Source organism: Macrotis lagotis, chromosome X, assembly GCF_037893015.1.
Source record: "Macrotis lagotis isolate mMagLag1 chromosome X, bilby.v1.9.chrom.fasta, whole genome shotgun sequence".
In the NCBI taxonomy this organism is placed as follows: domain Eukaryota; kingdom Metazoa; phylum Chordata; class Mammalia; order Peramelemorphia; family Peramelidae; genus Macrotis; species Macrotis lagotis.
The window spans coordinates 425,625,418-425,649,464 of record NC_133666.1 but is presented as its reverse complement, the minus strand read 5'-3'; the positions used below and the strand labels follow the sequence as shown (position 1 = coordinate 425,649,464).

At 33.7% G+C, this 24,047-nt stretch overlaps 1 protein-coding gene across 4 annotated transcripts in view; it reads left to right on the top strand.

Moving 5' to 3' along the window:
* LOC141497715 (lipoxygenase homology domain-containing protein 1-like) overlaps positions 1–24,047 on the top strand; it is a 710,463-nt gene that overhangs the window by 581,741 nt on the left and 104,675 nt on the right. For all 4 annotated transcript variants that reach the window (XM_074200482.1, XM_074200484.1, XM_074200481.1 and 1 more), the window contains one exon: positions 11,490–11,742. In XM_074200482.1, the coding sequence (XP_074056583.1) occupies positions 11,490–11,742 (253 nt within the window). The remainder of the gene's footprint in view (positions 1–11,489; positions 11,743–24,047) is intronic.

Sequence of the window (24,047 nt, the reverse complement as noted above, 5' to 3'; positions counted from 1 at the left end):
TTGTTTTACTGATTTTTAGGTCAAGGGCCACATGGTTTTTTTGTGATTTTAATTTTTTAGTTAAGGGAATTATTATTTCTTCAAATTAAACTATTTTAACTGTTTATCTTCAGCCTACATTCTATCCTATTGAGTTTTTCTTTTTTTTTTTTTTTGAGGGTAGGAGGATAGGATATCCTGATTCATTTTATAAGCTATTCTTCCCAGTTCCAGGTCTGCAATCAATATGATAAGTTTGCTATATGTAGGTCATTCTAAAAAATGTTAAACAAAATGGAGACAAAAATAGAGCCCTGAGGCAATTCACTAGAGGTTTCCTGCCAGGTTGACAGTGATTCATCAATAAGTAATGCATTTCAGGTCTGGTCATATCATGATCTCTAAATCTACCTAACTTTTGTCCCTAGTCCACTTATTTCTAGTTGAAGTAAAAATTGACCTAGAAAACATTTTAATTATATTATAATAGTAATAGTTGACTGCTTGGGGAACAAAAAGATGGCCTTGATTCAGTTTCATCTACCCTTCCATTTATAGAGCTGACCAGTAATTCTCTATTCTTGGATCACATAGGACAACAGATGACATAAAATATGGCCAAGCATAAAAAAGAATACTTTCCTAAAAAATGTGAGAGGAACACACATGAATTCATGTTATATTTATGAAAAAGTCCATAAATTATTTTTGAATTCCATAATTCATTTTTCAATTTTTGTATTTAACACTTGAATAAATTAATGAACTCATATTAGATGCTTACTATATTCTAACACTGCAATTTTATCCCCTAATCTAAAATAGAATAATAAAAACTTTTTTCTAGTTATGATAGGGCCTAGACCTATAATTTCACTTATATAGGAAACTCCCAGTGTACAAACTTCTTCTACCCATAAACTTAAGGAATTACTTTATAATTTAAAATTTTAGAGAGTTGTCTGGAACAATAAGAGGTTAAATTACTTGCACATAATTATATACATAGCTGTATAATGGGAGGAAGAAATCAAACCCAGCATATGCTTACCCCAGCATAGCCTTCAATATAGTCTTATTTGATTTTTATAAACCATTTAACCTAGTACAATTATCATATCAGATCAAACACTGCCAAAAGAATCAGGATACATAGTCTCCAATCTTCCCCTGATGTAACTTTACCCTGTAAGCCACTCAGCAAGTAACTTTAAACTTCCTGTGTTATCCCCCTCTAAAATTCATTTTCCTTCTCTGTGAATGAAGGAGGTAGCCTAGATAGCTTCTGAAATTCCCATACAGATCAAAATCTGCAAACTATTAGATTAGCTGTGAGATGCAGAACAATTTTTCCTCCTCCCAAAATATTGAACTGAAATGTTGTTATTGGCAGAGATAAATAATTCATTCTAATTATTATAAATTATTTCAAAAGCTAAGGAACTTTATCTCTAAGAAATTGAGTTAATACAGCATAAAGAACTGACATTGGAGTCAGGAAGACCAAGAATCAAGTCTTGCCTAATACATATGTTGCTGTACAACTTGCTGGGCAAGTCACTTAGCCTGTCAGGTCCTTTGGAAGCTCCTTAAGATCATACATTTCAAAGAGGATATCAACCTGTATTGGTAGAGGGAGTTTCCATATCAGAGATTTCTCTAGACCATTGAAATGATGAATATGCTAAAAACTATTATTAGATTTTGACATTTTTTATGTATATAATTACAGAACAGGAAGAGGGATTATGTTGGATGGACTTCTCCAAGCTTCTAAAAAAACCTCAGATGTTCATCATTGTAATATCAGTATTCAATGGTTGGTTGAAAGGTATGCAATACAATAATCTTAAGTGGAAAATGAATGCAACAGAAGGCAAAAGAGAGACTTGTAGGTGTAAGCAGGCTGCAATCTATGACTATTGTGGAATTTGGAAGAATAGGAATAAAATATAGCTTCAAGGAAATGGAAGATAGGAAGAGAAGCTGGGCTAACTACATGTCCAACAAAAGTGAAGAGTGACCAATGGACTAATCGAATGCTTCACTGCTATTGCTGGGAAATCAGGAAAAAGTCATAGAAATCTCCAGCATGTTGCATCCCATGGTACACTTATGGGAGGATATAACAAGGAAGTCCATAGGATTGGCTTTGGCAGTTTGAGTCATGAGAAGAAACATCCAAATCATTAAAATCAGAGGGCCATTTAAGAGCATAAATAAATTCGTTTTTTTGTCCATGTTCCAAGATTAATGTAATTTAGAAATTCAGTGATTGAGAAAGTTCAGTTTAAATTTGTGTAGTGACTTTATTTTTTTTGTTTTATTAGATTTTATTTAGAGTTTTACAATTTTCCCCCAATCTTATTTCCCTCCTCCCACCCCTCCACAGAAAGCAATTTGTCAGTCTTTACTTTGTTTCCATGTTGTACATTGATCCAAATTGAGTGTAATGAGAGAGAAATCATATCCTTAAGGAAGAAACAAAAAGTATAAGATAACAAGATCAGACAATAAGATATCTGTTTTTTTTTTCTAAATTAAAGGGAATAGTCCTTGAACTTTGTTCAAACTCCACGGTTCTTTATCTGGATACAGATGGTATTCTCCATTGCAGATAACCCCAAATTGTTCCTGACTGTTGCACTGATGCAATGAGCAAGTCCAACAGGGCTGATCATCACCCCCCATGTTGCTGTTAGGGTGTACAGTGTTTTTCTGGTTCTGCTCATCTCGCTCAGTATCAGTTCATGCAAATCCTTCCAGGCTTCCCTGAATTCCCATCCCTCCTGGTTTCTAATAGAACAATAGTGGTCCATGACATACATATTGAGTAGTAACTTTAAAACATGCTATTATTGAAGCCTAACATTAATAATAACAGTTACTACTTACAGGACAGTTTAATGATGAGTAAAATTCTAAGAAAAGTACAATGAGCTGAAACAAAAGTTTAATATTACTAATAGTCAGGAATAAGGGATATTATCAATTTAAAGAGAATTAATTGAAAACAATTTTGTCCACTTTTATCTACTGTCATGAATTCTGGTGACAAAGAATGGTATTAATGATTAGCCTCAGTGAACTTTATAGTAGTGAAAAAGGCAGAAAGAATCCACAAAGGCAAGTTCAAGTTTTAGGGTCATACAGACTGACAAGAAAGTTATAATTTTTTTCTTTAAACTACCTAGAATAAAACTGGAAAAACATGAGACTTCTGTAAAAAGAAACTACTAAGTTATTTATTTTCTATACCATGTCCTTCTTTAGGAGTCATATGGGGAAAATCAAAGACGATATGGCAAAGAAGATTGAATTATTGTTAAGAATAATTCCTTTCTATCATTTTCCTTTCCCTTTTTCTGTATGCTTTGTATGAAGTAAACTTAACACTGGACAGCCGTTCGGGGGTGGGTAAAGAAAATTTGGACTAAATGACTAAATGAATCTTACCCCTCCCCCTCTATTTTTTTCATTTCTGGTCTTTTAGTCCTTCCTGGATGGTTGAGTGGTTGGCAACTAGTGAGATTTAATCTGCTTCTTCCATCCATCTGGTCTCTTTTATGTCACCCACACATACACCCATATATCCACCTACACATAGGCTGTGTCTTACAAAAACACAGTGAAGTGGAGAATTGAGGTAATTGAATAATCCAGGCCAAGAACTACTTTCATCCAAACTATCTAGACAATCAGAATAAAGTATTTTTGATATAAATCATCTGGGTTATTGCCTTAGTCCTCATTCAAAATTTGAAAATGTATATGTGAATCAGAGAGGATAGAAAACCTGATTCTCTGAGCAAACTTATAAACAAGTTTATAATTCCTGGTATGTATTGATAGATTGGTGTCAATCAATTTAACATTATACCAAACAATGAGATAAATTACCTTTCCCCACAGTGTCACCAACTTATCATTTTAAGAGGGCTCTACAAGCAATGAGACCTATATTTCCATAGTCTCATAGTGGAATAGGAAAACATAATAAATGAGACTGAACTAATCTCATAATCCTATTTACACATCATTCATCCTTACACCAGTATTGTAATTCTTTCTATGGTTTTTATTTCTTTGTAGTCATTAAAAACTATTTATTCTGAGGTATGCAAACACATCAAGGGATAAACTATGTGGTATTATGGAAAAAAACACCAAATTCAAGTCCAGTGCTGTTGTTTAGTCATTTTTCAGTTCTTTCAACTCTTTGTAACCCCATTTGAGGTTGTCTTAGCAAAAATACTGGAGGGGTTTATCATTTCCTTCTCCAGGTCATTTTATAGATGAAGAATTAAGGCAAATAGGGTTAAGTGATTTGTCCAGGGATATCTCATAAGTGTCTGTGGCTGGATTTGAACTCAGAAATATGAGTCTTCCTGATTTCAGACCAGACACTTTCTCCTCTATGGCACCACCTATATTTAAATCTTTGAACCTGGTAGAATAGGGACCTGGACCCCAGTCCCAGCTCTGCAACTTTACCTGCCGTGACCCTCAGGAAGTTATTTAACCTCTATAGCTTCTATTTTCCGCACCTATATCATGACCATGAACATATTCTAGATGCTCTCTAAGTTTCCCTCCAAATCTAAATCCTGTGATGCTAAGAGAGCACTGATAAGTTGAAGAGAAGTTGATATTTTGCATCAGAAGAGGAAATTTCCTTATAAGGAGTTTCATTTACCAGTGACCAATCAGGTTTAATCTGTTAAATTAATGTATTCTCCTATAATATCTTTTCCACTATTAATAAGCTTGCAATGTGATCCAAAGTCCAAGAATAGACTTATTTTTTTGTACTATACATGCTGCTTAATGTAACTTATCTCCCTTCTAATACATGTGCTTACATGAAAGGTTAGGTACACATAATGTGTGTGTGCATCTGGGTGTCTGTGTGTGCAGAGAAGTCAAAGAGCTTATTGTTCCCTCAGTCCCTGTTTGTCTCTCTGGTTATGCTTTATTCACTTTATCTTCACCCAACCTGTTGACAATTTTGATTCCCTAATTTCTCCCTTAGAATTGATCTTTTTTCCCCACCACATTTTGCCTTTCTACTTATCTCCATTTGCTAGTGTTTGGGATCATGGAATCTGTTTACCTATTTCTTCTTCATTAACTACAAACATGCCACTATCAACAGAGTGAATAGCAATGATTTTAACCCTGCAACTCTCATGCCCTAATGTCAGGATCCGAAAATGGGGGGAAAAAACTGATGTCTTCTGAATTATTCATTTTTCAAAATGAATGACACTTATGTGTGAGATATGGAATCAGCAGTAGCTCGGCACTAGATCTCCACTATTGTCAGTAGCCTAAACAATAAAATGATTGGCTTACAGTTTATATTTCTTTTTGATAGCCAGTTTATAGCTCCTAACTATTCTTCCTTTTCAGATCAGAACCAAGTTATATATTGATGAGAAGGTGCCCATTATTTATTTTTTTTTTCATTTAACAACAAAAAAGATATTTCCATAGTCATAGTAGAGGGATGTATTTAATCATGAAAGATACCCCCTTTGCCTAAGCTGTACATCACTTTCCACCAACCAAACATCATAATACAAATGGAGTTCCTTCTGACAGTTTAATACTCAGAATGACATCAGAAATGATGTCAATAGCCTGAATCAAGCATGTCTCGAACATTACTTAATCAGTTTTTTAAGGGAAAACTAATCTTTTTTTATTTTTAATTTTTTTCCTTCAGCTACATGCAAAAACAAGTTTCAACATTTAGTTCCAAAACCTTGAATTCCAAATTTTCTCCCTTCCTCCCACCCCACATCCTCCATTGATAAAAAAAATGTGCTTCAGTCTGTATTCAAACATCATCCCTGTCTTGATAACATTCTTTAGCATAAGTACATCAGAGAAATTGTTTTAATATTTTCCCCACAGTTACTATTGCTAGCTGTAATTCTATGTTAATCCTCCCACCCCCCATTTATTCTATTTTCTCTCTCTCCTTCCAAAAATATATTGTACCTCACTACCCTCTCCAATGATCTTCCCTCTCTTCTATCATTTACCCCCCTTTGTTCCCTTTCTCTTATCCCTTTCCTTTCCTATTTTCCCCTAGAGTAAGATAGATTTTTATACCCTAGAGTGTGTATGTTATTTCCTCTCTCAGCCATTTCTGATGAGAATAAAGGCTCACTCACCCCTCACCCACCCCCTTCCACTCCATTGCAAAAGTTTTTTCTTGACTTTTCTCTGTAAAATAATTTACCCCATTCTACCTCTCCTATCCTTTCTCCCAGTACGTTCCTTTCCCCCTCCATAGATTCCATTTCTTTTATATTATATCATCCATCCTTGTCTATATATGCTCCTTCTAACTGCCTTAATAAGTGAGAAGGATCATATGAGTTATCAGTGTCATCTTCCCAGGCAGGAATACAAGTAGTTCACCATCATTAAGTCTCTTATAATTTGCTCTTCCGGTTCACACTCTCTATGCTTCACCTGAATCCTGTACTTTCTGTTCAACTCTGGTCATTTCATCAGGAAAGTTTGAAAGTCCCCTACTTCAATGAATGACCATCTTTTCCTCCTGAAAGAAGATATTCAATTTTGCTGGGAAGTTGATTCTTAGTTGTAGTCCAAGTTCTTTTGCCTTCTAAAATATCATATTCCAAACCCCATGGTTCCTTAAAGTAGAAGCTGCTAAATCCTGTGTAATTCTGACTGTAACTCCACAATATTTGAATTTTTATTTCTGACTGCCTGTACTATTTTCTCCTTGACCTGGGAGTTCTGAAATTTGGCTATAATATCCTTAGAAGTTTGCATTTTGGGATCTCTTTCAGGAGATAATCAGTGAATTCTTTCAATTTCTATTTTGCTCTGTTTTGCTCTCTGCTTCTAGGGTATCAGGGCAGTTTTCCTGTATTATTTCTTGAAAAATGAAGTCTAGGCCCTGATTTTGGTCATGACTCTCAGGTAGGTCAATAATTTTTAAATGATCTCTTCTGGATTTGTTTTCCAGGTTAGTTGTTTTCCAATTAGATATTTCATATTTTCTTCTAGTTTTTCATTCTTTTGGTTTTATTTTGTTGTTTCTTGATTTCTCAAAAAGTCATCCATTTTCCTTTGCTTCATTTTACATTTTAAGGAATTATTTTCTTTAGAGAGTTTCTCTATCTCCTTTTCCATATCGCCCATTCTGCTTTTTAAGGCATTCTTCTCTTCACTGGCATTTTGGACCACTTTTGCCATTTGACCCAAATTGATTTTTACCATGTTGTTTTCTTCAGAATTTTTTGTATCTCCTTCACAAAACTGCTGACTCAGTTTTCATGATTTTCCCATCTCACTCTCATCTCCCTTCCTAATTTTTTTCTACCTCCCTTACTTTATTTTCAAAATCTTTTTTTAAGTTCTTCCATAGTTTGAGGTCAATTTACATTTTTCTTGGAGGATTTGGTTTCAGAAACCTTGACTTTGTCATCTTCTGAGAGTGTATTTTGATCCTCCATGGGACCAAAGTAATTGTCCATAGTTGGCTTTTTTTTTTTCTTCTCTTGCTTACTCATTTCTTCACCTCTTTGTTACTGTAGGGTTCTGCTTCCAGGATGGAGGACATGCTGTTGCAAGCTTTTGAGGGTTTTTTTGGCAACTGCTTTCAGAGACACCCCCACCCCCCACCTACAAGTTCTCAATTCTTCCAATGTTTAATGAGAGACTGACCATTCTACTGGCCTGTGCACTGGCACCATCCTGAAACCATGAGGATGGTCCCTGCTCCTCTATAGGCAGTGAATTCTGTTGTGCTTCTACTCCTCCTCAACCTGTATTTTGAGTATGGTTGAAGCAACAGTGTCTTGCCTCAGGGGTAGCAAAGACACCTCTGCAATCTCCCTCAACTCCCTTACCCTGGTCTCTGGGGCTGGGGATGCGCTGAATTTTTTTGTCCCAATTTTCCTTGTCAATCCCTGGGATTAGAGGTATGGAAATGCCCCCACTGCAAACTGACCCTGGTGCCCTCAGGCACCTAGGCACCCTGTGGATTGTTCCTGGAAGGTTGGAGCTAGTTTGTTCCAGTGTGGCCTGATCTGCATTGAGGCCCTTTCTAACCTCGATGTAACAGACTCTTCCAAGTTGTCTTGGACTGAAAAATTGTTTCACTAAGTCTTTTTTGTGGTTTCCGTCACAGAAGAATTTGGTTAGAGACATTAATAAAAGGGAGTGCTGCAAGAATCCCCAGTCTTTATTTCATCATCTTGACTCTATCTCTCTCTTCCGTTACTTCTTAATGAGGTGTTTGTAGGGATTGGCAGTAGATTGTATTTATACCTTTGTTCACATTGCTGTTGTCTCTGTTCATTCTGGAATACTCAAATGAATGTCAGGACCATGTGACCCTTCTGGTCATATGAACAGAAGAAATCCAAGAATATATCACATCACATAAGAGACAGCCACAGAAACCAAGGGAAACATTTTGCAAAAGGCCAAGGATACAGAAAGGAAAAAAGTTATTTTTTTTACCAGATTAGAGAAGGACATATGGTCTCCAACCTTTTCACATGAAGAACCTGTGATTTCATTTATGTAAAGAACATACAAGTGAATAAATTGCCTTTACCAAGTCAGGTCAGCACTTTTATTTCTAACATATTGTCTTTCAGCATAGTCTCAATAATTCTTATGCTGCCAGTACCACTCAATCAGTTCTTTCTAATTCTACTATATGAAGTTGCCTCTAAATATCCCATAATATAAATATTGAAATTCAGTGACCTATGCTTAGAGAGCATTTTGGAGTCAGGAAATTTTAGAATAGCATATCTCACTGAACATTGAGATCCTTCTTGTCCTACCCTTTAACTATGCCTTTCAAGTGGGCTAAATTGTAGGATCATAGACTTATCTGTGGTTGACCAAACACCAGATCCAAATACCTGCCAACCTACCCTCATTTTATGGAGGAGAAAGCTGAGGGTCAGAAAAGTTAAGCAACTTGCCTGATATCAAATAGAAGAAATAGCATTTGAACTAGGTCTTATGATCCAGGATGGACCAAGAGCCATGATTCTTTCCATTCTATTATTTTGAAATACCTGTCTGCTAATAATTCACTTACCCTGTACAAGTTGGAGAAGACTTTTGTGATGGAATGAAAACATTTAAATGGGAAATGTCTGTGAACTAGTTATAGGCAGGAGCCCAGTTTTCAAAAAAGATGATTGATTGTTCAAGGTATATGCCAATAATACCAGTTGTAATTCTTGGCAAAATCCCAGGGCACATTGTTAAAGAGGTATTTTGTGCACATTTGGAAAGGAAGTAATCACTAGATTTAGTAGGTCTCTCTTTCTCTTTTTCATTCATAATTGGCTGATAATTGAATACTATAGATATTAGCAACACATTCAAAAGTGTCTCATTATATTAACTTATGGAAAAGGTGGAAGTGTGTTGGCTAGATCACAAAATGAATTCATATGAATAATGCATTTAGGGACATAGGAATAGGAGCTAGGCCTGTAATTTCATTGATATAGGTTACTCCCAGATATAGAGTATTCTAACAGCTCAAGTTTATACTTTCTCTTCAGTTTGTCTTAGATAATAATATAGAGCACTGAAATATCAATATCAATTGATTCAACCTGAATTTTGCAACCAGTACATATGATAGACAGAACTTAAACCTAAGTAAATCTTCCTGATTCTAAGGCTAGCTCCCTATCCACTATATGAGATGATTCCTTATAATTTCATTTGGCTTATGTGAAATATAGTTCTTGAGAGAATTATCAAGTTATATGATGACTGTAGAACCTAATAACCATTAAAAATGCTAAACCAATTAAGTAGCTTTGGAACATGATTAAATGATCATATGCAAAGAAAGTCCGTTGACTAATTGATGTCAACTTGGAGGGATGCATCTACCAAAGCAATTTGTCTCTGGTCCTATGCTGTGAAACAATTAGAAAAAATTTGGATGAAAGTTTCAATGATTTGGATGATATGCTTATCAAATTTGCTGGTAAGACATTCTAACTAATTGTAAAAGAATTTGAAAACTTCACAGGCTAATACTATTTTAGAAAAGCATTTTAAAATATTGATGTAAAATTCTAGTGATCTGAAAACATCTAATTTTATCCTCTCAGCAACCTTAGAGGGAAAAATCACTCTTAACTCCATTTTACAGATGAGAAAACTGAGGCTAACAGGTTAAAGTGACTTTCCCAGAATCTCATTGTAAATGTCTGAAGCTGTATTTGAACACCAATTTTCCTGACTCCAGATTCAATGTTCTTTATGAAACTTTCCCTTTTTGCTTTCTGTCAAAAACTATGGCTTGTTTCTCTAAATCTCAAAGTCATTTTTGCTTCTTCATTTATTAACTATCTACTTTAAATATTTGAATAGACTTCTACCTGTTTTCCTGTCTCTATTTTTCTCCCTTCTCCAAACCATCCTTTGTATTACTCTCAAATGACTTATCTTTCCTAATCAGTTCTGATTCTTGTGGTTCTTTGCAAAATGTTTTGATGACTGTCTTTCACTTTTCAGATTACATTATAACTCAGTATCTTTGCTTTCAAGGTTATCTACCATCTTTAGCCTATATTTTGGGCCTTATCCCTGATTATCCCCTTTCATACATTCTCAACTCTACCCAAACAGGAATTCTCACATTGCCTAAACACTATTTTTGATATTGCTTAATATTGTTCCTATTTTTACCCATCTCTGGCATGCCACACCCCTTTTGAAATCCTGTCTATTTATTAAGGTATAACTCCAATCAGATTTCCTCAGTGAAGTTTTCCTTGATGGCCTTTCCTGCCTCTCATCCAATAATGTTCTTTCCCTTCTCTGATCTGACCATCATAGAACTCCAGTTAGTCATATTTTATGCATTATTCCACTACAAATCAATCACAAGAATTTTAGTACTTGATTTTTGCTCCTAACTATGTCAAGAGCCGAGGAGAAAATGGAAGACAGACAATAAATTTATCAACAATTAACAAGCATTTCATAAATGCTTACTATGTGACAGGCACTATGTTAATTCCAAATATAAGCAAAAAAGAAAGATAGCCCCTTCTCTCAAAGAGTTTACTTGTAATAGATGAAATAATATAAAATAAATGTGCAAACTGAAGGCAGAATGTTTTAGAGATCACACAGATTATTAGAAAGATACTAGCAGCCAGAAGGTTAAAGAAGACTGGGAAAGGCCATCTTTGAATGTGGCATTGGATTTGAAATTTGAAGGAATCCATTATTTACACATGTGTGAGCTCAAAGAGCAGGCATTATTTCATTTTTATTCCTTTTATTTCCTTTCCCCTTTTATTCCCTTAAAGACTAGTTCAGTTCTCGATTTGTTGTCAGTACTTAAATATCTCTTTTTTTGGTTGTGGAACATTTCAACCAGCCATGAATCATTGAAATACTGAAACAAAGTTGAGCTTTTCCAATGGATAATTTACAAGGTATTTCTGTTATTTACCTTTCTTTAGGTGAGCACCTTCAGCCTGAGGGCAGTAGACCTGGGAATGGTCAGAAAAGTGCTTATAGAACACAGTGGCACTGGCTATGGTGCTGGATGCTACATAGATCGAATCACCATTCAGGAATCTGGGAGAAGAGACAAGGAATATGCCTTTTCTTGCCAACAGTGGTTAGACAGTGAAGTTGGTGACAGACAGATGGAAAGAAAATTGAAGCTTCTTGGTTATATCCGAAAAGAGCTCCTACCAGATGATATTCAAGGTGAGGCATCATCTCCAAATTATACACCCAGACATTTTCTTAAAAGGAATATAATTGATATATTTTGTATGTATTTTTCCTTCTTTTGGTGGTTTATATTTTATGTATTTGAAAAAGTATTTGCTATTTTCATTTAGCATTTAATGATAATACTATTCCATAAATATTCTATTTGTTATTCAAGCATTTTCAGTCTACTGCATGACATTATTTGGGGTTTTCTTTCCCCATTTTATTTTACAGAGGAGGAAACTGAGGCAAACAGAGTTTTGTGACCTACTTAGGGTCACACTGTAACTATTTGACATCAGAAAGATGAGTCTTCCTGATTTTAGATCTGGCAATCTACTTACTATGCCACCTAGCTGCCCTGTTCTGTATATGGTTTGATGAGTTTGTGATAGAGAAGCAAGTGGTGAATGAAAGGGATTGGAAAAAAGATTAACTTGAATACTGGGAAAATATAAAATATTTCATCCTCAACTCTGCAACTAATGCTTTTTCATAGAATTGTAGATTGCATCAATTTTAAGTTGAAAGGATCTGCAGACTAATATAATGCCCTCTGTTATAGGTGAGAAAAGTGAGACTTGAAGAGGATACTTGATTTGTTATAGCTAGAGAGGCTCAGTGTCAAAATTTGAACCTGGGTCCTCTTGACTCCAAGTCCTTCACTCTCCATTAAAATATACTTCCTCTCACAAATAGTCAATGGAAAAAATTTTGACCCCTTTTGCCATAAGAATTTGGACCCATATATCTTTCACCATTCATAGTATTACCCTCCCTATACAAGTTTTCTTAGTTGGGATTTGACATAATTCCAGGGATAACTGTCAGCTAAAGCATTACAATCTGTGATATTTTAACAACCACACATATTAATTAGCATGTAATCACAAGTTAAAGTGTTAAAAAAATCAGATCAAGAAATTTACAGAAAACCAAGTCTTAAAGAAACTAAACTATAGATTCCTGACTATTAAAGACTGAGACTCTTATGGTCCCATTAGTAATTAGTAATGGGAAGTCTATAGATAGCTCCCTTGGGAGAGTTCCCCACTAAAGACAGAAAGGACACTTTCAATACACAAAAAATGCATGCTGCCACCTTTTTTTCATAGTCTAAATAATGCATGCTTAAAACATATAGTATGACCTATTGTTCCTTCCATTTATACATATGATGCTCCTTTCATACCTTCACAACTTGTATGACTCTTACAAATTGTATTATAATCCTCAATTCGGATCTAACCAATACATTGAAAGTCTCCTATCAAACCATTTAGATTGTCTGTTATGTCTCATCACCACATGAGCCACTACCTCTTTTTTCCAGTCATATATTTCCTTAATTATGTCCTTTATTACACTTCACACTTAAAACCCATCACTGACAATATATTACAATCATTGCCTACTATATATTTTCATTGACTTTCAAGTTGTTTCTAAATATAATTCTTCAATAATCATTATATTCTGGAATTCATAGCTGAGTAACATCACCAAGGAAATGTTGTTTAAAAAAGATACCTGTGAACTACTTGGTATCATTAAATGTACTGTGTGATTCCCTAAATTTGACCCAGTATGATTTCCTCCTTCTCAGTTCAGAGCCTAGCTCATTATATTTCTAACAACAGTTGTGTAATTAAGTGTTGAAGAATTAGTGTGAGTGGTTTTCTTTCTGTCCAATTGAAATCCGAAAGATGAAAAATATTCATTTTAGTTGCTTTATTTTTAAAATGTGCATGGTTGGGTCAATGACAGTCTTTTTACTATATTTTTCTAAGGAGAATTTGCAATGTACCAAGGCATAATGCAATTAAAACCACTGTCAAAAATAATAAGTTGGGGAGTTGTCAGGAATAGGAAACCATTTTCTCATTTTACCTTGACACTGGTTTTTGGCAAACATCTATTTATTGAGCCTCTATTTATTTTACCTAAATCTATATCTATATATAACATTGACTCACTACCCAAATGGTTCTTAACTCCCTCAGAGTTCTCTGGTATCTTTAAGGGAGGTTGGGAGTATTTCTCTCAATGACTTCAATCTCTGCCAATAGTGTTCTTCTGATTATCACAGGTGATCCCTTATACTTCAGGTCTGTTTAGCCACTGAACATCAGATTAGCTTTTGCAAAGAAATATTTTCTTCAAAAGTACAATAACAAATATTCAATTAGCTTAGCAAATTTTAAAAAGAATAGTTCCAAGTGCAAACACCTCCTTGGGCTCTAGTCCCAAGCACCTGGCTTCTCAAACCGTTTTTTTTACAGACTGGCTAGTTGCATCATGCTGCATGGAATCTGTCTCCAAGATTGCTGTAGTTCCCAATCCTGTGTCTAATGGGGATTAATGCTTGAACCTAGAAACTGAGAAGGACAAATACAACTAAACATGATAAACACCATTGCCCCATTTCATGGAGATACAGCATAAAAAGAAGAGAGGGAAAGAAGATATCTCTCCCCTTCCACTTCTCCAATTCAGGAAAGAGAAATTGACTGTCCTAGTTTGTCACTTTTAAAAATCAAATTATGTAGTCAGTTAAAGAAAGCTATTCCTGTCCACACAATAGGGGAATTGAGAATATCTTCTACCAGAAAAGGGATGACTCCATGTCAGAAGATCTATGTATGTTCCAAGTAAGCCCCCAATACACACATCTCCTACTTAATAACACTTATTTAGAGGCATAGGTATTAAACAAAATAATCTCTTTGGGTGCTTTTTTTTCCCCTTAAAATTTCCTATGTAATCTCAGTACAAGACATATCTTTTTGCATAAGGACTGACATTAAGGTTGCATTTTCCTTTTGTGTATTAAATATGATCTAAAAGTCAATAATCAGTATGGGAGAAAGGGGGTGAATTTATGTTTCCTGAATCTTATCAGCCATGTAACTATAAAGACATGGTCTCTGTGTAAGAAATCTATCTATTTTCTTATTGTGTTTTTATCAAGGATGCTCTATGAGCATAAATTATTTCCATATTTTATTGATTTGAAAAATCACAGTGGTTGGTAGCTATTGTAACTTTCCTGTTGTCTCTTTGTCATCAACTTCAATAAAAGCATCCCTTGCAATAATTTTTATCTGTTTAGATAGTTCATGTCTTTGAAATACCTTCAGAACTATTCCCTGAGTCACTGGGAAACATTTCACTTTTCAATGCAAACATTTTTCTAGGTGTATTTAATAAGGTCTCACTGCTATTCCTAACTTCCTTAGAACCTTTGCCACTGTTCCCCCCCCATTAGAGTTAGCTGTTGCCATGGAGATCAGTGAGAACAGGGGCAACAGGAGTCATCTATCTGCTCCATCATGCCCTATATATGCGTCCGTCACAACTTTATTCTGAGATCTCTCTTTTTTTTGCCTCTGTTTATAATCTTTCCCTTGTTGATCTCATATATTTCCATGGTCTATGGAACTAATCATACTCTGATCACCTTGGTTCAGATAAGTTCTACATCCATGTGTTGAAAAATTGGTTTTGGGTGGCTAGGTGGCACAGTGGATAAAGCACCAGCCCTGGAGTCAGGAGAACCTGGGTTCAAATCCAGTCTCAGACACTTAATAATTACCTAGCTGTGTGGCCTTGGGCAAGCCACTTAACCCCATTTGCCTGGCAAAAAAACTAAAAAAAATTGGTTTCAAGGAACACTTTCATGGGACACTTAATCATATCATTTTAAAGTGATCATGATTACTGTAAGTGAACATATCATCTGAAGATTATAGTTCAACATCTGTTACAAGGACTTAAGTAGAAGAAAAATTCTGTGAAGAATTTGATGAGATTCTCCAAATTAAATGCAATTTGATGCTTGGTCACTTGAATATGAAATATAGCACAGGGGAAGATGCAAAAAAAATTTTGTTTGAAAAGATATTTCAGAGTTACTCAATGAAAGAAGCCAAATATTTATTGGATATTTACAATCCCCCAGTCTTTTCTTGAAAACAGAAAATGCTAAAAGAGATTGATGACCACTAAATGACATAACAAAACATCTAATTCAATTTAAGGAATGTTTATTACATAATTGTTAATAGATAAGCAGCTCTTTCAAGTATAAACCAACCAATCAACCAGCAAACATAAAATCAGCTACTCTGTTGTCTGTGCCAGACACTGTTAATGATATATATCCTATTTTGAAGGGATATACTTGCTACTAGGGGAATGCACCATATTCACAGAAAAATAATTATGGGATATATTTAGAATAAGTGCAAGGTGATTTATAAAATGTAGATGAGATGGGACTAGAAACTGGGAAAATTAGGAAAGACCTTTTGAAACTCAGCCTTGGAGGGAACTTGGGATTCAAAGAGGTATAAAGGGAGAATATTTCAGACAAAGCAGAAAGACAATATAAAAGCCTATGTCTGTTTCCAAAAGTCCTAAATTGTTAATCTGAATGTTTGAGAAAATGATATTATTCTACAGTGAACTAGAGAAGTTATAAGGAAAATGGGATTTTAGAGAGAAAGATGAGTTCTGTTTTAGATAGATAAAAGTAAACTTGACATGCTTTTGAGATATTCATGTAGAGAGATGTAAAGTACACTGAAAATGAAACATGGGAAACCAGAAGAAAGCGATGAAAGCTTGGCATGGAGAATTAGGAGTCATTTTCTTTCTTTCTTTTCTTTTTTTTTTTAGTTTTTGCAAGGCAAACGGGGTTAAGTGGCTTGCCCAAGGCCACACAGGTAATTATTAAGTGTCTGAGACCGGATTTGAACCCAGGTACTCCTGACTCCAGGGCTGGTGCTTTATCCACTATACCACCTAGCTGCCCCCAGGAGTTATTTTCAATGAGATAATAGCCAAATTCATTTAGTCAACAAGATCTCAAAGATTACTTGACAATTTACATCTTCGAATTAGAATTGGGAACAGTTAGATCTTTCACTAATTAGCAAAGCAAAAATAAAAAAAAATTTTTTAAAAAGGGTACAGTCCAAAAGAAGGAGCTACATATAATTCAAACAGTTCTCACCAAATTGTTTAAATAGTCTATTGACCAGTAGAATTAAGTTCTTTGAGGTCAAGGATTGTCTCATTATTCCTTTTGGTTTCCTTCTATCCTAGCCTGACTCTTGCACCTAGTACAAAGCTTTAAACATAGTGATACTTGTTGAATTGAATGCCCCTTATCACCTGGGTATGAAGGCGAAGAGCCAGGAATTATGAATATAGAGTAGTATACAAACAAATGGGATCAAGTAAGACAGGTAAATTTATTGAATTAAAACATAAACTTTAAACCTCTGTAGGTATTTTAAAGCTTTTAATATTTAAAATTCCCTTCTTTTTCTGAAATAAGTTTTTTTTATATAATTTGGCAGATATATATATATATATATATATATATATATATATGTATATATATCCCAAGTTTTAATGCTGTTATGTTAAATGCTGTTCTCAGTACATTAGCATAACTATAAGAATCCAACATTCCCTCAATGGGATAAGACTTCTGGACAAACTAGAAATATATATATATATATATATATATCCCCCTCTCCAATTTTTTAAGTGAAGATTTTCCAATTTGATGAAAATGTCCAGTTCTTTTTTAAAATTTAAAATTATAAAATTTATTTTATTTTTCCAGTTACAGGTTATGAAAGTTTTTCCACATTCATTCACTTGCATATTTATGTTACACATTTGTCTACCACCCTCCCTTCCCACCCCCTCACACTGATGACAGTCTAGTAAAATTTGTGCATGAACTTTTGTGCTTAACATATTTACATTTTAGTCATTTTATATATGAAGAATTAAGACTAAGGGACAAGAAAGAAAACCATGTAATAGGAAGGAAAAACATGTCTCCCAAATTATCCTAGATCTCTGAAGTGCTGAAAGGAGCTGTATTCATCATAGTTAATCAACCCACAATGTTGTTGCTAATATGAACAATGTTCTTTTGGTTCTGTTCCCTTCACTCAGCATCAGTTCATGGAATTCTTTCCATGCTTCTTTAAAGTCTGACCATTATTGGTTTCTTATAGAAAACAGAAATCCATAACGTTCATATGGTACAAAATGTCCAGCCTTTTCCCAATGATGGACATCCTCTCAATTTGCCAATACAAAAAGAGCTATTGTAATTTTTTAAAATGTAGGCCTTTTCCTATTTTTTATGACTTCTTTTGAATATAGGCCTAGTAGTGTTATTGCTGAGTCAAAGGTTATGATCAATTTTATTGCTCTTTGCATTTTGTTCCATATTGCTCTCCAGAATGGTTGGATTAATTCATACTTCCCCCAAAGGACATTAATAACCCAATAAGCAAAAAACCTCACCAAGACTTTTTCTCATCTTAGCCAATCTGATAAGTGTGAAGTAGTACCTCAAAGTTGTTTTATTTTGAATTTCTCTAATCAGTAATGATTTAGAGCATTTTGTCATATGATTAAATATAGCTTTAATTTCTTCCTTTGAAAACTGCCTATTCATATCCTTTGAATTTCAATTGGGAAATAACTTGTAACCTTATAAATTTGATTCAATTTTCTTTTTATTTTAGAAATAAGACTTTTATTTAAACCACTAGCTGTGAAAATTGTTTTCCAGTTTTCTGATTTTCTTCTAATTTTGACTGCATTGATTGTATTAGTGTAAAACCTTCCTAATTTAATAGTCAAAATCATTAATTTTGGGATTTATAATATTCCCTATTTCTAATTTGATCATAAATTTCTCTACTTTCCATAGATCCAGCAGACAAAATATTTCTTGATCTGATTGATCTATAGTTTAACCCTTTATGCCTAAATCCTATATTATTTTTACCCTATTTTGGTGTAAGGGCATGAAATGTGGGTCTATGCCTATTTTTGCCATATTGTTTTCTAGTTTCCTCAAGAGTTCTTGTTAAATAGTGAGTTCTTTTCCCAGAAGTTAATATCTTTGGATTTGTCAAACAATATATTACTATTGTCATTTACTGCTGTATCATTTGTAACTATTCTAATCCACTGATCCATTACTCTATTTCTTAACCAGTACTAGAGAGGTTTGAAGACTGTTCTTTATAGTACAATTTTAGATCTAGCAGATCTTGACCACTTTCCTTTGCTTTTTTGGTCATCAGTTCCCTTGATATTCTTGACCTTTTATTGCTCCAGATGAATTTTTTTACTATTTTTTTTAGCTCTGTTAAAAAATGGATTTTGGTAGATTGATTAGTATGGCACTAAATAAGTAATTTAATTTGGGTAGAATTCTCATTTGTATTATATTAGTTCAGCTTAACCATGAGCAATGAACATTTTTCTATCTCTTTAGATATGATTTTATTTGTGTGAAAAGTATTTTGTAATTGTGTTCGTATAGTTCCTGGATTTGTCTTAGGAGTTAGATTCTCAAGTATTTTATGTTGTTTATGTTACTTTGAATGGAATTTCTCTTTCTCTTATCCTTGGGCTTAGATGTTCACATGTAGAAATGCTGATGATATTTATATCCTGCTACTTTTTTTTCATTGTTAATTATTTCAAGTAGACTTTTGATTTTTCTAGCATTCTCTAAGTATACCATCATATCATCTGCAAATAGTGCAAAGTTTTGCTTCCTCATTGTCAATTCTAATTCCTTCAATTTCTTTTTCTTCCCTTATTGCTAAAACTAACATTTCTAATATTATATTGAATAGAAGTGGTGATAATAGGAATCCTTGATTTACCCCTGATCTTATTGGAAATGCTGCTACTTCATCCCTAATACTTATAATGTTTATTGATGGTTTTATATATATATATCTATATATCTATATATATATATATATATATTTTGCTTACTATTTTAAGGAAAACACCATCTATTCCCAGACTCTCTAATATTTTTAATCTGCATGGATGTTGTATTTTATCAAATGCTTTTTCAGCAACTATTGAGATAATAATATGATTTCTATTGGTTTTGCTATTGATATTCCATTATATTGAGTGTTTTTCTAATGTGGAACCATCCCTGCCTATTTAATATAAATCCTACCAAATCTTGATGTATTGTAGCAGGATGTAATTTCTTTAATAAAATTGTACTTAAGATTTTTTGCATCAATGTTCATTGTGGATATTGATCTATAATTTTCTTTGTTTGTACTCTTCCTGATTTAGGTTTTAGCTCCATATTGGTGTCACAAAAGAACGTGGCAGAATTTTTCTCCTATTTTTAAAAATAGTTTTTATATAATTGGAATTAATTATTCCTTAAATGTTTGGTAGAATTGGGCATGCATCTGGACATGGAGATATTTTCTTGTGCAGTTTATTGATGGTTTCTTTGATATCTTTTCTTAAATGGGGTTATTTAAATATTTTATTTCTTCTATTAATCTGAATAGTTTATGTTTTTATAACTATTCATCTATTTCATTCAGGTTGTCAAATTCATTGGCATACAGTTTAGCAAAATAACTCCAAATAACATCTATGTCTCCTTGTAATTCAATTGGCTTCCCCTAATTTGGATGCTAATCCCACTTGGTGAATATATGTTTAATAATAATAAAAATTCATTGCCTATGATGTCACTTAAGAAGTTGTAGTTTCTTTATTCCTTTTAATGACACGCATTTTTGTTTTTGCTTTGTCTGAGGGATGAGACACAACCCTTGATTTTCGTTACTTCCACTGAAGCATAATATATTTTGCTTCAGCCTCTTACTTTTATCCTGTGTATATCTCTGCTTCAAATGTGTTTCTTGTAAACAGTATATTGTAGAATTCTATTTTTAGACAATTCTGCTATCTGCTCCTATTTTATGGGAGAGTTTAACCTATTCACATTTACAATTAATATTATTAAATCTGTATTTCCTTCCATGCTATTCTTTCCCATATATATATATATATATATATATATATATATATATATATATATATATATACCTTTTTCTTTCCTTTCTCCTTATCCCTTCACACCATTATTTTTCTCTTTTCCTTTTAACATTTCTTTAAAATTTTAACTTTAACTTTGATTTTGCTTTACCTTTACCTTACCTTTTATCAGTCCCATTTCTTCTCCTTTCCCCTACTTTCCTGTAGGGTAGGATAGATTTTTAAACCCAATTGGGAATATATGTTATTTTCTCTTTGGGCCAAATCTATTGAGAGTTAGATTTACTAAGTGTTCACACCCTCCCTTCTTTCCCTCTACTATCATAGATCTTTGTGCCCCTTCACTTGATATTATTTATCCTATAATGTCTAATCTTTTCCTAGTATACTCCTTTTCATATCTTTATTATTTTAACCTCATCTTGTACCTTCAACCTCTCTGTCCATTTCCCTGTCCAGATAGTAGTATTTTTCTCAAAGACTGAATGATTGATTGATTGCTTAATTGAATGGTAAGCAGTGTTCTCTCATAATCATTAAGTCCACTTGCCTCTTTTTATTCTGAGGAGTCATAAATCATATCAAATTATAATCAATTTATACCATCCCCTCTTTTCAAATACCCTCCATGGACACACAGTCTTCATCAACCAAAGTATGATGCAAAGACAAATTATTTCATGGATTGTTTGCACTCCACCCATGCATGCTCTCTCCAATTGTAGCCAAAACATCAAGTAAAGCAAAATCACTTCATGTTCTTTTTCATGTCCAGTCCCTCTAAATACAGTCTCTCTCCCTCTGTCTCCTTAGTACTCCAACCATAATCCTACAGTACCCTCCCACCTAAAGTATTGGTTGCGCTCTCTCACTCTGTTCCATTAACACTCCAACCATAGAACTGCAAACCTACTTAATTAAAATATGAGGCACAGTCTCCCTCTCTTCCCTATAGCACTATAACCCTTGTTAACCAAAGGATGGAATTAAGCATGATCACTTCCTAATTTATTTATATCTAGTCCTTCAAAGTAAACTCTGACCTTTTGTCCCTATTATACAATAATCCTCCTTAACTAAGGTATCTTGTAGTGTGTTCGCTTCATGATTTATTTATGTATAGTCCTTCTAAGTACTCCCCCTTCATGTTTCAATAGTAAATACTACCCTCATAATGAACATTGCTTCTTGTCTCATTTATACCCATATCCTCTAAGTATATAATTCCTTCAGCTATATTCATCTTTTAACAATCCTAATACAATTCTCAAGAGTTCCAAGTGTTATCTTCCCTCATAGGGATAGATACAGTTTAATGATCTTGATTAGCATTGTCCCTCCCTCTCCATTTACCTTTATACATACATACATACATACATATATATATATATATATAATATATATATCTTGATTCTTGTATTTGAAGATTGAATTTTCTGTTCAGTTTTGATCTTTTATTAGAAAATTTTGGAAGTCCTCTATTTCATTGAAAATCCAATTTTCCTGTGACAGAATTTCATGAATTTTGCAGGGCAGTCAATTCTTGGTTGCAATCCAAGGTCCTTTGCTCTCCAGAATATCATATTCGAAGCCCTCTGATGCTTTTATGTTGAAGATGATACGTCCTGTGTAATTCTGATTGTGCTTCATTTGAATTTAAATTGCGTTGTCTTTGCTGTTTGAAGTATCTTCTCCTTTAGTTGAGAATTCTGGAATTTGGCTACAAAATTCATGGAGTTTTTATTCTGTGATCTTTTACTGGAGGTATTCTGTGTATTCTTTTTTCTTCTTTTTTAATTTTTAATTTTTTAAAATTATATAATTCCCCCCCAAACTCACTTTCTTCCCCTCCAACCACCACAGCAGGAGTCTGATAGTCTTTACATTGTTTTCATGCACTGATCAAAATTGAATGTGATGAGAGAAAAATCATATCCTTAAGGAAAACTAAAATATGATAGCAAAATTACATAATACATAAGATAACTTTCTTTTAAAATTAAAGGTAATAGTCTTTGGTCTTTGGTTTAAACTCTACAATTCTTTCTTTGGATACAGTTAGTATTTTCCACCACAGATATCATGAAATTGTCCCTGATTATTGCGCTGATTAAATAAGCAAGTCCATTAAGATTGATCATCAGCCCCTAGTTGCTGTTAGGGTGTACACTGTTTTTCTGGTTCTGCTCATCTTGCTCAGCATCAGTTCATGCAAATCTTTCCAGGTTTCTCTGAATTCCCATCCCTATTGGTTTCTAATAGAACAATAGTGTTCCATAAGGCATACATACCATAATTTGTTCAGTGATGGCTCAATTGATGAACATTCACTCGATTTTCAATTCTTTGCCACCACAAGCAGATCTGCTATGAGTGTTTTTGTACGAGTATGTTTTTATCCTTTTTTCATGATCACTTCAGGGTATAGACTCAGTAATATATTACTGGATTAAAGGGTATGCACATTTTTATTGTCCTTTGGGCATAATTCCAAATTGCTCTCCAGAAAGTTTGGATGAGTTCACAGCTCCATCAACAATGTATTAATCTTCCAGATTACCCACATTGCTTCCAACATTGAACATTGTACTTTCTGGTCATATTGGCCAATTTGAAAGGTGTTAGGTGGTATCTCAGAGATGCTTTAATTCATATTTCTCTAATCAGCAATGATTTAGAGAAATTTTTCATATGACTATGGATTACTTTGATTTTCTCATCTGTAAATTGCCTCTGCATATCCTTTGACCATTTGTCAATTGGGGAATGGCTTGGTTTTTTTGTTTTGTTTCATTTTATTTTGTTTTTATTAATTTGACTCAGTTCTCTATATATTTTAGAAATGAGTCATTTTTAAGAAATATTAGTTGTAAAATTGTTTTCCAATTTACTACAGTTCTTTTGATCTTGGTTACAAGTGGTTCTGTTTGTGCTAAAGATTTTTAATTTAATTGATCAATTGTTTTAATGATGTTCTCCATCTCTTCCTTCATCATAAACTACTTCCCTTTCTATCGATCTGACAGTAAACTGTTCCTTGATCTCCTAGTTTCCTTATAATATTTTCTTTTATGTCTAAATCCTGTACCTATTTTGATCTTATCTTAGGATAGGGTATAATATATTGGTCTAATACAATTTTCTGCCATATTAACTTCAAATTTTCACAACAGTTTTTATCAAATAGAATGTTTTTAATCCCAGAAACTGAACTCTTTGGGTTTATCAAACAGTAGATTACTATAATCAGTTCCTGTTATCTGTTTTGAATTTTGTCTGTTCCACTGATCCACCTCTTTTTCTTAGCCAATGCCAGACACTTTTGATGACTGATGTTTTATAACATAATTTTAGGTCTGGTAGGGCCAAGCCACCTTCTTGTGTACTTTTTTTCATTAAACTCCTGAATATTCTTGACT